Raw genomic sequence first — 14489 nt, 5'->3', positions numbered from 1 at the left:
TGCTGTTTCCATAAGGTTTCTTTGCTGGCAACACTACCTCTTATTTCCATTGTCATATGAATTGATTCTGAATTACTGCCTGCGCTGCCAATGCTCAGGCAAAATCTGCACGAACGTTAGCAAGGCCAGAAACCCCCTCACAGCCAGAATGATAATAAAGTGACTGTTGTGTTGGATTCGACCAGAGATCGGTCTACTCAGGACTTCTCTCTGATACCAGGCTGGTAGCAGGTGTTTGAGAAGCATCAGACGAGGGCACACACTGACTAATCCTCCCCATGGGACTGCACTCCCAGATTATCGTGAACAGCCATTTAGGGATTTCCAAATGGATTACAAATGAGCTGACACTTGCTCCATGCAACTGGTTCATCTGCCTTAGCCTTTCTCTGATGAAGTGCTCTTGCATGCACATTAAAGCTCATCTGGTTCCCAGCATTAACGTGGGGGTGGCAATTAACTCCAATGCAGGCTTCATTTAGTAGCAGTTTCTTACACAGCTAATGTCAGCTCCACCAGCTTCACTGCCCTGTGGTTCTCCCAACAGGATCCCTCAGTATGACTTCTGCTGAGCAGTCTGGAGCCCTCAGAAATAAACTCTGTATACCTGAGGCTATAAAGACATTATGTTATTATGGGTAGTTTTCTGGGTATCACCCATAGCTAGATCCAAGAAGCAAAAGCAGACCCAACTTGTCCCCTACCATTCACCAACTGAGGCTGACCTTTGCAGTAAATCCTAGACTTTGTGGGAGGAAGGACCATCTCCAGGCCACTGGGATGCCTAAGAATTACGATCCAATTCCCCATTTCGCCGATGTCAAGAACAGCCGGCACTGGCTTCTTCTGCCCAAACTCTCCCTTTGTTATTTTATTAGGTGTCAGAGTCGATGAACCGGAGAGGGCTGCCATCCAGCTTTCCCTGAGCTGTTAATCTTGCAGCCCATCCACCTGAATTATGAGGCTTGCTTCCTGTGTTTTACACAGTTATTTGTGATCTTAATTTATTTTAGAACGCTTGCTCAGTCCTAATGTGTCCGGACGGCAGCAGCAAGCTGAGGTTATAATAGCATTTATCACTTAGCCTGAACGTGGTGAGAGGCTGTGCTGGGCTGCATGCTGATAGCTCACTTGGGCCACCTAGGTTTCATTACCCACTTCTTAATGGGCCGGTTTGACATCTATTAGAGAGAAATCCTCTCAGAGTGAAACAGTGGCAAAGGAGAAATTCCAGTTATTCATTTTAATGAGAGACAAGGAAGAAACAATACAGGGCTTTGATGGAATACAACCCACTGCTTACTTATCCCATTAGGGCTACGCAGCGCGGCCCCATGAATATCCTGCCCTGAACCAAGGCCTGGCTCATAAATGACAGTTACCTCGGCAAAGATAAATCAGGCCCTTGAGACATAACACAGAGAAATCTCCGAGAAAGAAATCAGGTCATTTTCCCACATATCATTAACACACTGAGCGCTGGCTCCTCTACAGCTACGGTCTCCAGAACACCAGGGCTGCCCTGCTGGAGTCAGCGGTGGTTATTTGTGGTATGTATACGGGGTGGGAAGAAGAAATTAAAAGTGTGTGTGAGTACTGGTTTGTACATGTTGAGGGGCTGATGCTAAAGAGCCACCCCCAGCTCTTCTGTTCACCAGGGAGCACAAATCCACAGCCACGGAAAGAGAGAGACGGGCTTGTCAGGGAAGAAGAGAGATGCATTCAAACACCCCTGAGAGGCTGAGGCAGCTCTTTGAACACCTCAGACGCTCAACGAGACAGGGCAAACAGAGCAGTGACATCCACGCAGAGGTTGCTGGTGCAGTGAGCTGAGAGACTGGCCACCAGCCCGAGCTTAAGCCCCAGCTGAATTTCACATGATAATGAGCCCAACACTATCTTTGATCCCCTCCGGTCATCTGCATGGTCAGAAAGACCCGGCATCCCCTGCTTACATCGGGATAACTACCTCTGCTCTCAGAAATCCCTGTGGACTCAGAACAAGAAGTCAGACAAGGATAAAAATGGACTACACAGGTCTGAAAAAAGTTATCTACAGCCCTATCCCTAACAGGGGCGTTACCTCCTGGGCACAGATGTCTGTTGGAATTGCTCTGTCTTTAATGGATTTTTTTTTACAGCATTGCAAAACAGATAGAATCACAAGATCTAGGTTTTTTTAGTGTTCTTGCAAATAGGTTTATTTATATCTAAGTTTAACTCTTGCTCCAGTTATGTGAAGTTTGAAAAGACAGACTTATTCTCCTGTTCATACTAGAAAAACTAGATAATGTTTGACTACAGAACTTAACTTTGTTAGACAAACCAGGCCTAAAAACCCCACATCATTAGCCCTAGAAATCTGATATACTCTACAGGAAAGCTTGCAGAAAAGGCAAATTCGTTGCCCAGGTCCTGTCAAAAATTTTGTTCAGCTGCAGCTACTTTGTAATCAGAGAGAAGACTAGACCCTCCAGAATAATCTAGTCTCTCCTTCATGGGCATGATCTTTACTTTGCGGTTAAAACCTGTTACCTGCTCCGTTATTCTATAAAACGGAGCAGCACTCAGAGACAGCCAACAAGGATGGATTGTGCTTATCGCTGAGCCGTGCAGCTGGTGACATTGCAGTCCTTGCCCCAGACAGCGAGCAGCTCAAGTGTGAGACGGGACATGACAGGTAGCTTAGACAAAGCCACGTGTGAAGCACGAGGTACGAGTGAGCTGGTTATGAGAAGTACGACAGCGGGAGCCACAGTGCACCGGCTGCGTGGCACTGTGGGACCCTTTCTAAGGAGTCCCAGCTGTGGGGAAAGCCTTGGCTGCAGGCATGAGGGGGGAAAGCTATCAAGGCTGAAGCTGAAGAGGGGACACAAGTGTGGACTGAGACCTGTGCATGGGCTTGCGTTGGTCTCCTGTCCACAGAAGTCCGTATTCAGGACACAGGGAAAGCACTAAGGGAGGTATGGAGGAAAGAGGATGGCGAAAATTTGGGTCTGCACTACTGGGCAACCTACCTAGATTGAGGATGAGTAAGACAGGACACACAACCTGGCTGCTGAGTCCTCTGTCGCACATCCCATCTGCCTTGTGGCCATGAGCAGACAAAACAGCTAGGAGATGGCTGGGAATGAACCAGTCTCTCTCACTGCAAGCCACGAGTGGAGCTGGAAGTATCCGATCCTGCTACAGCCTGGATGCCCTGGGAGGATGCTGAGCTCCAGCCTGATCTGGAGACAGTGCTCCTGAGGACACTACAGATGTACCATAAAGCTTCTCTATCTATCTCTGTCCTGCTGGCAGTGGCTGTGAGAATTTGGTGCAGCGCGTGGAGGCTGGAGGACCAGGAGTCTGACAGTGCCGATTCACACCTCCACCCTAACTCACAGGAGGTGGGAAAAATGGAGAAAAACTCAGCAGAATAAGGAAGTGCCACGTCTTGTGCACGCTTGGAAGAATTAGCACAAAGCAAACTTGTCGGGGAATAAGGGGATGTAAAGGGTTCGGCAGAGGTGTTAATCAAGTAGGGAACATGGAGCAGCAGAGCTCACTCACCATGAATACATGGGAGCTCCTAGCATTTCTACGGCTTTACAGTTTCCACATAACACAACAGAGAAACACCTGCAAGCTCAGCAGCCTGCTGCAATACACCCCCACACACATTCAATGAGAACTGCAATGAGACATGGATCAGACAAGAATGGGGAGAACTTCTCCAGGAGAAACAACCCTTCCTGTCCTGCATGCAAGACCCCTCCCAGAAGACCCGCACCAACACAACCTTGCTAAGGATGATGTTCAGCCGCTCAGATTCACAGTCCACCACCACCAGCCTTTCCTTCTTCTTCTCCAGCTCCTGGAAGAGCATGCGATAGCCTTCTTCTGTTGTCGTCAGGATGTTTACAGCTGTCACCTGCCAGTTCTTCTCAGCTGCGGTGTCCAGCACTTTCTGTAGGACTGACAACCCTACGATGGGAAGAGAGGGGAAAGAGGACAGTAGGGAGAGAAACAGGTTTTAGTTGTGCAATGGCATCTTTCCATCCTTCTGACAGCCCTCACAGCGGCCTCAAGCTGGGCTGGATACAGCATCGTAAGAGCGCAGTAGAACTACAGAGAGCAGCTAATAGTCTAGGCGGTGTCCAGCACTTTCTGTAGGACTGACAACCCTACGATGGGAAGAGAGGGGAAAGAGGACAGTAGGGAGAGAAACAGGTTTTAGTTGTGCAATGGCATCTTTCCATCCTTCTGACAGCCCTCACAGCGGCCTCAAGCTGGGCTGGATACAGCATCGTAAGAGCGCAGTAGAACTACAGAGAGCAGCTAATAGTCTAGCATCTTACCCAAACACAGCTGGGCTAGAATTAATGACTCCTGCTTTTTCTGTCCTAGCACAGGAAAATAGGATGATTCCAGGCCTAGTTTTCCTTTGTAATTGGCAGTCAGTCTCGTTTTAGTTGTGCAATGGCATCTTTCCATCCTTCTGACAGCCCTCACAGCGGCCTCAAGCTGGGCTGGATACAGCATCGTAAGAGCGCAGTAGAACTACAGAGAGCAGCTAATAGTCTAGCATCTTACCCAAACACAGCTGGGCTAGCTGGGCTAGAATTAATGACTCCTGCTTTTTCTGTCCTAGCACAGGAAAATAGGATGATTCCAGGCCTAGTTTTCCTTTGTAATCGGCAGATCAGTCTCGTTGATCAGGCCCTGCTGTGGGGTTCAGATAAGAGCTCTAATCCCCATCTTCTTGTCTGTCACTACCCAAATCACTCCATTTCTTTGGGCCATAGTTCCCTCCTCATCTTTGATCTGTTTAGGCTCTGTGCTCCTAGGGTTAGGGACACCCTCAGTAATCATAATACACAATCATATTCAGCATCCTTGTCTCTGTCGGCAGCATCTCATCAGAAAACTTCATTATTTTTAAAAGGATCTTGCCTACATTACATGCACAGCCTTCCAGAAGAGATACACATAGTCAGAACTGCTCTGGAGTCCTGATAGACAACCCTGTCTACTGCAGTCCTTTTGGGACATTCAGTGTGTGCATGCCTCGTGACAACAGAAAGCAGGGTGAGATGCTTTTACAACTTGTCCTTGTCTCTTAAGGTCATCCTGTCCCTGCCAAGGCTAATGACAACTTCTAGAACAGAGCCGTGAACCGCCCTTACCCTCTGCGCTGTCCTCCACAAGTCCATTTTGCTCTCGGCCTCCAAGCCCGGAGCTTTAAAGGCATCTGAGAGCTGGGGAAACTGAATCACAGAGCAATGAGCTCACTAGCTCTGTTCATGGTTTAGAAAGTTAGATAATGCCTTCCAAGAGACAAACAAAGGCTTTTGTTATTTTACATAGACAAATAACGCTCACTAACACAGGGAACTTGGAGTTTTCCAAGCTACCTGCCAGAAACACACACATGTATCACAACTGTATGTGGGCTCAGGTGAGACCCGAGCAGCCATCGGTTCACATTTATAAACACGGGACTCGGTGGCCTTGAGTTTGACAGACCTATTCAATATGGGACCTATTCAATATAAACAATTCCCCCATTTGAAACCACTTACACATTAAATACTTCCCTCATGTTGACGGGCTTCAGACTTGACCCTATGAACACAGTCATACTGGGTCACGCTAATGCTTTGTGTAGATCAACGCCCACCTTCAGCAGTAATGAATATTTAGAAAAGGAATAAAGAACAGGGAAAGCATAGGGTGACCCTTCCTTTAGCCACCCTCTCAGGCTCCAGCAACCCACAGTAAGAGGACTTCTTGAGGCAAAGACTCCACCTAGACCACTATGTTTAATTGCCTGGCAACTCTTCCCGTGTACTTGTGACTTACCCCGGTCAGCATCATAAATGTACACAAACTTCTGCCAGCTGTAGTGCTCGATGACACTGATGAGGGCATCCTGCAGCTCTGGGCGAAGCTGGAGGACAAACTGGTTGGACGTTTCGACGGGGAAGCTTGGCGTTATGAAGCAGACATGGAGAGCCCCGCAGAAAGACGTGAGCATGTTGACGGTCCTCCTCTCGTAAAATCCAAAGATGGCGTAGACGCCCTTGGAGAACTGCGAGCAGACTGGAGGAGCAGAGAGAAAGGTCATGAGGGCAGAATGACAAGCAGTTTTCTTAGGGAAGTTACCAAAATAAATCTTTTCCCTGAGATAAGCTGTAGACTCTCTGGACAAGATCACTTTCCTTGAATCCTGTGGGTTGGTGAACACAACCTGTGAAGAACAGGGCTTGTGGCCATGGGGTGTTCTGCCCTTGGTCTCCACAGACCTGCTTTACCTTTGATAGGCAGAAGGGACACGGGAGAGTGAGTTCAGTATCCTTAGGGTTCTGCTGAAATTTTGCTGCTTCTGGGATAAAATGTGTTACCTGAACAAGGGAACCCCTCAGCAGTAAAGCAGTAGCTCACCAAGCCCTGCCTCCTTGGGCTGACAGCTGTCTGGGCCCTGTAGCTGTTTTAACATGGGGGAGAAAGGCTGCAGCTAGAGCTTGCTATTGCTGCCCCAGATGCATTCAAGGAGCAGAAGGAAAGCGTTTGTGTGACAGCACAGCCCTTTGTGGCCAATGACTCCAGGAGGAAACCATGGGTTGCACCTCAGAAGCTGAGACCACGCTGAAGAGGGCATCTCAGCAAAGGTTCACCTAGGTTCAATACACTCATAGCACAGCTCCAGGGAGGGTTGTCCCCAGGCATGAGCTACTGGCATTGAGGTTGGAGCCTCTGACACCAGGGGTGCGTTGGTACTTGGGGACACCTGCGTGGCAGTTTCTGTTTTCCTCACAAAGCCATGGTGGGGAAGGCTGTGGGCCCAGTGAGGCAGTGGTGGTGGCCTGGGAGATCTCCCTGACTAAGCTCTGAGGGTGCACGCTGGGTTGTCCAGAAGATATTTGTGTCTGATCCCACCAGCTGGCGCTGTGCTGCGCAGGGAGGGCTCTTGGGTTGGAGCCCTTCTCTGGAGAGCACTTAATGAGATCGTGGGAGCTGCTGGAAAAATGCCTCAGGATCTCAGTGAGGCAGAGAGAGTTCACACTTCGGGTTGTAAAATTTAGCCCCTGAGACAGTCAGACTCATTTAATATCACCCCTGTTTATGGCACATCCCAAGTTATCATCAATAAATCTCCAAGACGAAGGTGGTGGCAGTGACAGCGTTTTCCCTGTGTCAGAACTCCTGGCACTAGTGTCTCCTCCTGTTGTCACTCTGACTCTGAAGACCTTTGGCTGTGACATTTATACTGACTCAACACTTCACGCATCACTCGCCAGCCCCCCCCAACAGAGTGCAGGGTGAGAAGTTGGAGGTGACATTTTGGGGTCCCCTGGCACGCGCTGTGCGCTGCTTGGGAATCCCTTGACCTGGTTTCTGCTGGTAGCGCCAGCACCGAACCTTCTGCACATGTGGCTGGAGACAGACTCCTAAACATGAGCTTGCTTCATCCTTAGCTGGGTTCCATCCAAGCTCTGTCCCTCCAGTGGGGTCAGAAGTCATCCTCAACTGGCTTACAGCCATCCTGCGTAAGAGTACCTTGTTCCTCACTTCTCTACCGCCAGCATCAAATATTCAGAGGGAAGAGCAAGAAATCCCGCTTCCCACTGTGCAAAGTGAGTCCTTGCTCCCATCCCTACACTAAAATGAAGCAGCCGGATTCTTGAAACAGCGCAGAGTGTTGAGAGCTGAGAACTGAATCTCATGACACGGGTGAGACATTTTCCTTCCTCTTGGAGTTGAGCCCAAGTTTTGGCCACCCCAGCCCAGCAGTTTGCCCCCAGGGTCACCCATCCTTTCTTCGCCACTCAGTGTCTGTGATCTCGCATACCTCAGCACCCTCCTCCCCCAAGGGAATTTGTATTTCTGAGGGACAGGGACTTCTCGCAAAGCCCGAACCATGACGGAAATCAAACCCTCTTCTCTTTATTTTCAGGGCAGCGTCTCTCTTTGCAATCAGCAATTGTGTCTGTATCAGCTGGAGTCACTGCCCTCATCATGAGACTGACACATTCAGGAAGAAAAGTAGCAGACACGAATAGAAATAGTCTGAACATCATTTCCATGTGACTGGACCAGTGGGTCTAACGAACAGTGCAATATACCATATGTGAGAGATCAGAACATGATCTCCGGAGACCCAGGCTTCAGACTCACCGAATGATTAAAATGACATTCTTGGGGCAGCTGAACAATCCAGCACAATTAATAATCCAGACAATGAACTTGGCTGGCTCGTTTTGTTTTGTTTCAGGCAAGCCATGGCTTCCTTGAATTTTATTTTCTATTTGAAATGAATCTATTATTTTTTAGATATTGTTTTTTTAACTCTCTGGCTCAGTCACGCTCAGGCAGCCCTCCTACACTGTTCTGAGACACTCATCAATCCCAGCGTTTGAAACAGATTGCACCGACGACGACCGGGAGAACGAACAGTCTTTATCATTAGTAAGTTTGGAAAAAGCCCTAGCTCGCTTTGTACTTTCAGACTGAGAGGGGCCATGGACAAGGCAGATAATCTGGAAAAAAAAAAAAAAGACTTGCTGAGGGTTATCAGCCAAAGAACAACAAAGAAACTGTTGTGTCAATTAATCTGGAAAAATGAAAAGAGTGAGAACTGCAGCCACCTTTCTGGGACTGAATTTGGCATAACGTAAAAGCAGTGGCTGCAAAACTATTTACATCTCAGGACTATTTTAAATTACAGATGTTCCAAATGAATGTACGCAGCAAAACTAAAAAGAAGGTACTTAGCATTTATTTAATGCACTAAAAGATAGCTGGAATTTCTTTATATTTGCTTTAATTGTTTTATTAAGCAAATTTATTAACAGTTGTTTCTCATTTGATTGCACTGCAACTTCCTAATAACATACTATTAAGAATTGTAAACCTTAACTAGAGGAAGCAAATATTTTAAACTCTTTTTGTTTTTCTAGGGGGGAGGAAGCTTATCAGTTCCTCAGCAGTCACTAGCCTCTGACTGATGCTTTTCTAAAAAGATTAGGAAACATAAAAAGGATAAAGATCACACTGGAATGGAAGGTCCAACAAGTTGAGCTCTTCTGGTCTATTGGCTGGTGATAACGTCACGCTTTGCGAGCCTCGTGTCAGCTACCTGCTAACAGCTAGGTGGCCACAGACCGGCTTTTCCTCCAGAAGAGAGTTGCAGTCAATCTGGTAATTAGCTTTAGCAGCTAAATTTGGACTGTTTAGCCTCTGAAGTTCATTTCTGCAGGTGGGAAAACTGGGTGAAATGCAACAGCACAAATGTCTGCCTGGGCAAGGATGTGAGCATGAGCGGCCTCTGGGCTGCACAAAGGCAAAGGACAGAGAACATCTATTCTGGGCCGTAACTATGCTATTATCTTACAATGAATTTATAATTAATTACAGAAAAGTTTTCCTCTAAACAAGCCCCCAGACAATATAGTTCATAATTATTGATAACCATGGCAACTACTACCATATTCACCCTGATCAGTCTCGTATAATTGATGAGGTTGGGACTTCTGGCTGGGACATTCCCAGTGTGTGCTGCACCATGGACATCCCATATCCCTCCTTCTCCAGGCACAGGATCTCTCACTGAGGCTTCTAGTGCCATTCTACGACTAAAATTAGGTAAAAGCAGAGGTATGAACTTGATTGTCACCTGGTTATGCGGGAAACATAACCCAGCAACAATCAGCTGCACTTTGGACACGACTCCTCAGTGCCTGTTGCAGACAGGTGAGACGAGACCTTCTCAGACTGTTCTAAAAACACTTCTAGCTCACAGTAAAAATTAAAATAGCTTTGTAAGATTTCTGGTACCTAGTTAAAAAGTGTCTGATGTGGTAGAGCAAGCAGGAGAAGTCCTCCCCTCTTCCTTTGTGGAGCTGGTGCGTCCTTGCACACATGCAAAAAGCACACGTGCTTCACTCATGCTTGAAATCCCCAGACTCTAGGATTTGTAGTACTGCAATTTCTCTCCGGTTTCTCTTTTCATATGCAAATATTCAAGGTAAAGCATTTAAATCTGAGAGAGGAAACACTGATTTTATTGAAAACACGTGCAGGATAAGACACCTACCCAGCAGTTGAAGACAGGCAGCTCTGGCCACCTTTGCAAAAACAAGAATACATGCCCACAACTTTAAATTACACATTTTCTCTGCAGAAGAGGGAAGCAAAAGAGATGTTTTGAGTCTATAAAAAATTCTGGGAGACTTTTTTTTGGCTAAAGCTCTCAACCAGTCACGGAGAAAGTAGATGCACAAAATTGATTTCTGCATTCAGGAAGGCCAAGGATATTTTGGAATTGGAGGTTTGATCCGTGTGAAAGGCAGATGTCAGATACAACAGATATCTCATTTGGATTTTGGTAAAAGCAGAAGGGAAACCAAAAAGTTTCTCTCAGAAATGGTCACCACAAAGAGCGGCTGAAACAGTCTCTGCATTTGAGGGAGGAGGAAGGGCAAATGGGCTGCACAGAAGGATGGGAATGAGGATTTGGTCTCCAGGAGTGAAAATGGTGCAATTGTGCTGAAAATCTGCAAACAGGACTGCAAAAAGGCAACTGCTCCCCATGGACACATCTGGAAAAGAAGCCTGGTAGGAGATTCTGGCAACTGCTCATCTGCCATTTCCTTTAGAAGCAGAATTTTCACCATTTCACTGAGTTTAAGACTAGAAGGGGACATTAGATCATTTCTACTGACTTTCTGTATCTCATGGACCATTAAGTTTCACCCAGCTGCCCCTGGAGGGAGCCAATAATATGGTTTAGTTGACTCTCGGGAGACTCAACTGCTGCGTGCCTCTGTCAGACAGCAGAAGTAGCAGAGACAGTGCTAATACCCAAAGCCACAAGAGCAGTAAAAAAACTGATTAAACAAAATATCCCCAGATGTTCCCCACAAACAACTCATGCTCTCTGTGGCAGAACCCAGATGGTCCCCGCCAGATCTCAGAGCCTTTCCCGACCCTGGAGGATGTCGTATCTGAGGAGCATCTAGGAGGGAAGACACCGCACCCTCTCCAGGAAAGGCATTCCTACAATGCTGAGCTGCCCACGTTGTGAGGATTTTGAGCAAATCCCATAGCCCAAGCATGCAGGGAAAGAAAAGGGCAATTTGGAAATGCAGACTCCAAGATAAGAGGAAATCTTGGAAACCACCCAATCCAGCAGACACAGCACTTACTCCAGAAACCAAATGAATAGATGTCTTTTAAAATTGGCAAGATGAGTGTGGCCAGACTTTGAGTGTAGTAAAATAGTCAGCTCAGTCTACTGTCCTCTGTAAGCTATTAAAGACTAGTCCTGCAATGCCTGCAGCCCCAATAGCAGTGTGGCACGTCCTTTATCTGCTCAAACCCGCTGGGACAAAGAACCAAAGCCCTCACTTGCAACAAAACATACTCATTGACAACTGTGGTGTCAAGGAGCAGTTCCCACATGCTCATCGTTGCTCACTTGGAGTATATGTGTGCACATGTGGGAAAGAGGAAGGGGGATGTGCATGCATAATTTATTTTTAGCATGCCCTGCCTGGAGGCGACCCTCGCATGGTGATGGAGAACCTGACATGAGGTTGGCGAAGCCGGTGGAATTTTGATGAAAGAGCGCTAGTGTCTGCTTCAATTAGGATCAGCTCAGCTTTCCTCCCAAATGTTTGTCCTCACAGTTCTCCAGTGTGGCGTAGGTGCCAGAGTGCATCTCTTCAGCACATCCCAACGACAGCATGTTCCCACAGATTTTTCTAGCAGGGGAAAGCCAAACAGATTCTACACTCCCCCATCACTCCACGCATGTATTTAGCTGACAGCAGATATGTCCAATATATTTGATCAACTGCAAATCAGGCTGATGTGATATCACAAGAAATATATGTTTCTCTTTCAAATGTACAAAAGCCACAGCAGTGTGCTCCCTTCCATCATTTTCCTGCGCTGCTGCTCTGACCATCTAGGAAGCTGGAAAGTAGTGTTGATTTTTGCATCAAGATCTGTTTTCCTTCCCTTATATTTAAACAATAATCTATGACTGAGGGCTTCTCATAACTGTTTATGCTTATAGCTTCAGTTTTTTTAGTTAAGTTTGCCTGCCCGACAAATAAGTCTTAGTTTGCCTGGCTGACAAATGATAAGTTTCCCGTGAGATCAATTGGATTTGGGATACTTCTTTCTTGCATGCTGCTGGGTTTAAGGAAAGAGAAATAGCATGGTGCTTTTGTCAACAAAAATTAACAACATGGACTCTCAGTCGTTTAAGTGTACTTCTGAAATATAATCATGGTGGTGGAAGGTATGGCCACGGGAAGTTGACTTTAACCTCTCTGTCAAAGGGACCAGTTGAAAATCATAGCTCTTCCACCTCTGCACTTCACATCTTGAAACCTCTTTTTTCTGCTAGAGTCTTCAAATGTAGTTCTCATCCAGTATACAGAATGGAAGAGAAAATTCAAATATCAGAGGTCTTAATGGGGTCATTGAGCTTGTTGAAAAAAGGAAAGAAGGAAAACCAAGATGTTTGACAAGACTTTCCTTGTTTGCTCTGCTTGTTTTTAAACATATTGTTACTTTGAGGATTGCTAAGATTTTGTTGAATCATATAAAATTAAGAATTAAATATATCGAAGGGTTTCAGTCAATAGTCAAACGATTTTTGAGTAATGGTGGCACTTTAAACAGGAATTAGGTGCAAATCCCCAACATGAAACACTCTGAGATAATGAGCACCTTTTAACAGGTCCAGACAAGAACCCAGAGGAGATGTGGGAATGTATCTGCTGAGACCTGGGACTTCTGGGGTCACAGACTTGGATGTCCCCTTAAACAAAACGTCAGTTGACAGCTGTATTTTCTAGGTAGCCTTCTGAAAAGGGAACAGACACCACTGGAAAGGACATGATGCCCGTCTCGAACAGCATTCAGACTTTGGAAATCCCTTCTGTGTTTAGAATTAGGTTGTTATTCTAATAGGGACAGGTCAGCTAATGAGGGTCCTGTGGCTAACAGATCAGATTATGTGTGAAGGGAAACAGGTCCAGTGCCATCTCAGTTTCAGGTTTGCTATCTAATCATGACTTGGATCTTTGCATGTGAGGTGGAGCCCGGCGACTGCCTTTCTCTGAGCCCCATCTGTTCGTCCCTCGGGTCAGAGACTGTCTCTTGCTCCATGCTCCTAGAGACCTAAAATAAAAGCATATTCTGAGCTTGAAGCACTGATGCCATGCTCTCAAGCTTGAGTTTCTTGCTGTCTACTGCCTTCATCTCTCCAGTGTCCCATACCAGAGCCACAGCTTTTCCACAGCACTCCCTTCTTTCAAAGCTTTTTTTAAAACAGAAAAGACATGCAGAAGAGGAGCTTTGGTGCCTGGAAACAATTCTGCGTATTCTAGCTCTAATAGAGGGTTTGACCTTTTGACCTTGTCTTGTTTTAAATGGAAGTTTTTTAAAAATAATTCTCTTTTCCTACATGCCAGTCTGGCTCATTTCTGGGGTACAGCTAGCTATCAAACCACGGCAAGCAAACCCAGCTGGGATACAGTCCCCTGACATCCTTTGATGGCACATTATGTCATTAAAAATCATCATATTTAGTTAATAAAAAGAACACCTCCTGCTCTTGGAGCCCAGGGACGGCCTACTGGTGGCTCTTGAGCTTTGAATGGCTTTTGAGCAGTTTGATGGTGACACATGTGCCAGAACTGTCAGCAATCCCATGCCGGCAGCAGGGCTGCTGGGCAGTCCAGCTTTATGCTGTGTCCAGAAAGATGCAAGCAGAAGACGCTGGCCATGCTGGATTGCCTTGGAGCAGCAGAAGCTCTACAAAACCAGCTACGGTCTCCCGCTCACAACCCTCACCTCGAGCTCCCCTAGAAGGAAGGGGTGATGCCTCACGGGGCCCCCAGCTACAGATGGACATTGCTATGGACACCATGGACTCTGGAAGACCAGCTCTCCCTGCTCTCACCTAACATCCTACAGTGAAATAGAAAACCAAAAATGTGTCCTTGTTGAACTCTCCAAGTCTGAAGCAGAGTCATAAATATTAGAGCAAGATTACTACAAACGAAAAAGTGCTGGCAATATTATAAAAGGGGCAAGGGATGAGGGTTGAACCAATTTTGCTTTCGCTGCTTTACTAGATGGCCTTTTTGTATTATATTGGTCCTTCTGCAGGTAGTGCTCTAGTAGGAAAAGTAAGTACAATATCACGGTGTAGCTTTCTGCTGGGGAGCATGAACAACAACGGAGGAAAAGAATAAAACACTAAACCGACAGCACATTAATACAGCACATAGCACACTGCTCTTAGGTCAGCACAACATTTAATTCTGGGCTGTAAGAGCTGAATTATTAAAACAGAGGAAAAAGAGAGGAGTGAGGGGTGGGAGGGGGGAAGATAAGCAGGAGCAGAAAGCAAATGTGTCACATAAAGAAGAGCTCACTGCAGATGAAATGCATTTTGTCTTCAATAGCTTCTTTTCTTTCCC

General features: G+C 46.4%; 1 protein-coding gene across 3 annotated transcripts in view; it reads right to left on the bottom strand.

The window, feature by feature from the left end:
• GRIA1 (glutamate receptor, ionotropic, AMPA 1) overlaps window positions 1-14489 on the bottom strand; it is a 125941-nt gene that overhangs the window by 59163 nt on the left and 52289 nt on the right. For 2 of the 3 annotated variants that reach the window (XM_009892609.1, XM_009892608.1), the window contains exons 3-4: window positions 5848-6087; window positions 3785-3969 (exon numbers count right to left, since the gene is read on the bottom strand). In XM_009892609.1, coding sequence (XP_009890911.1) covers window positions 3785-3969; window positions 5848-6087 — 425 coding nt within the window. The remainder of the gene's footprint in view (window positions 1-3784; window positions 3970-5847; window positions 6088-14489) is intronic. The other variant, XM_009892610.1, reaches the window with a different exon arrangement.

This window comes from Charadrius vociferus, unplaced genomic scaffold (genome assembly GCF_000708025.1).
Source record: "Charadrius vociferus isolate BGI_N301 unplaced genomic scaffold, ASM70802v2 scaffold529, whole genome shotgun sequence".
In the NCBI taxonomy this organism is placed as follows: domain Eukaryota; kingdom Metazoa; phylum Chordata; class Aves; order Charadriiformes; family Charadriidae; genus Charadrius; species Charadrius vociferus.
This window is presented reverse-complemented; position numbering and strand designations above follow the sequence as displayed.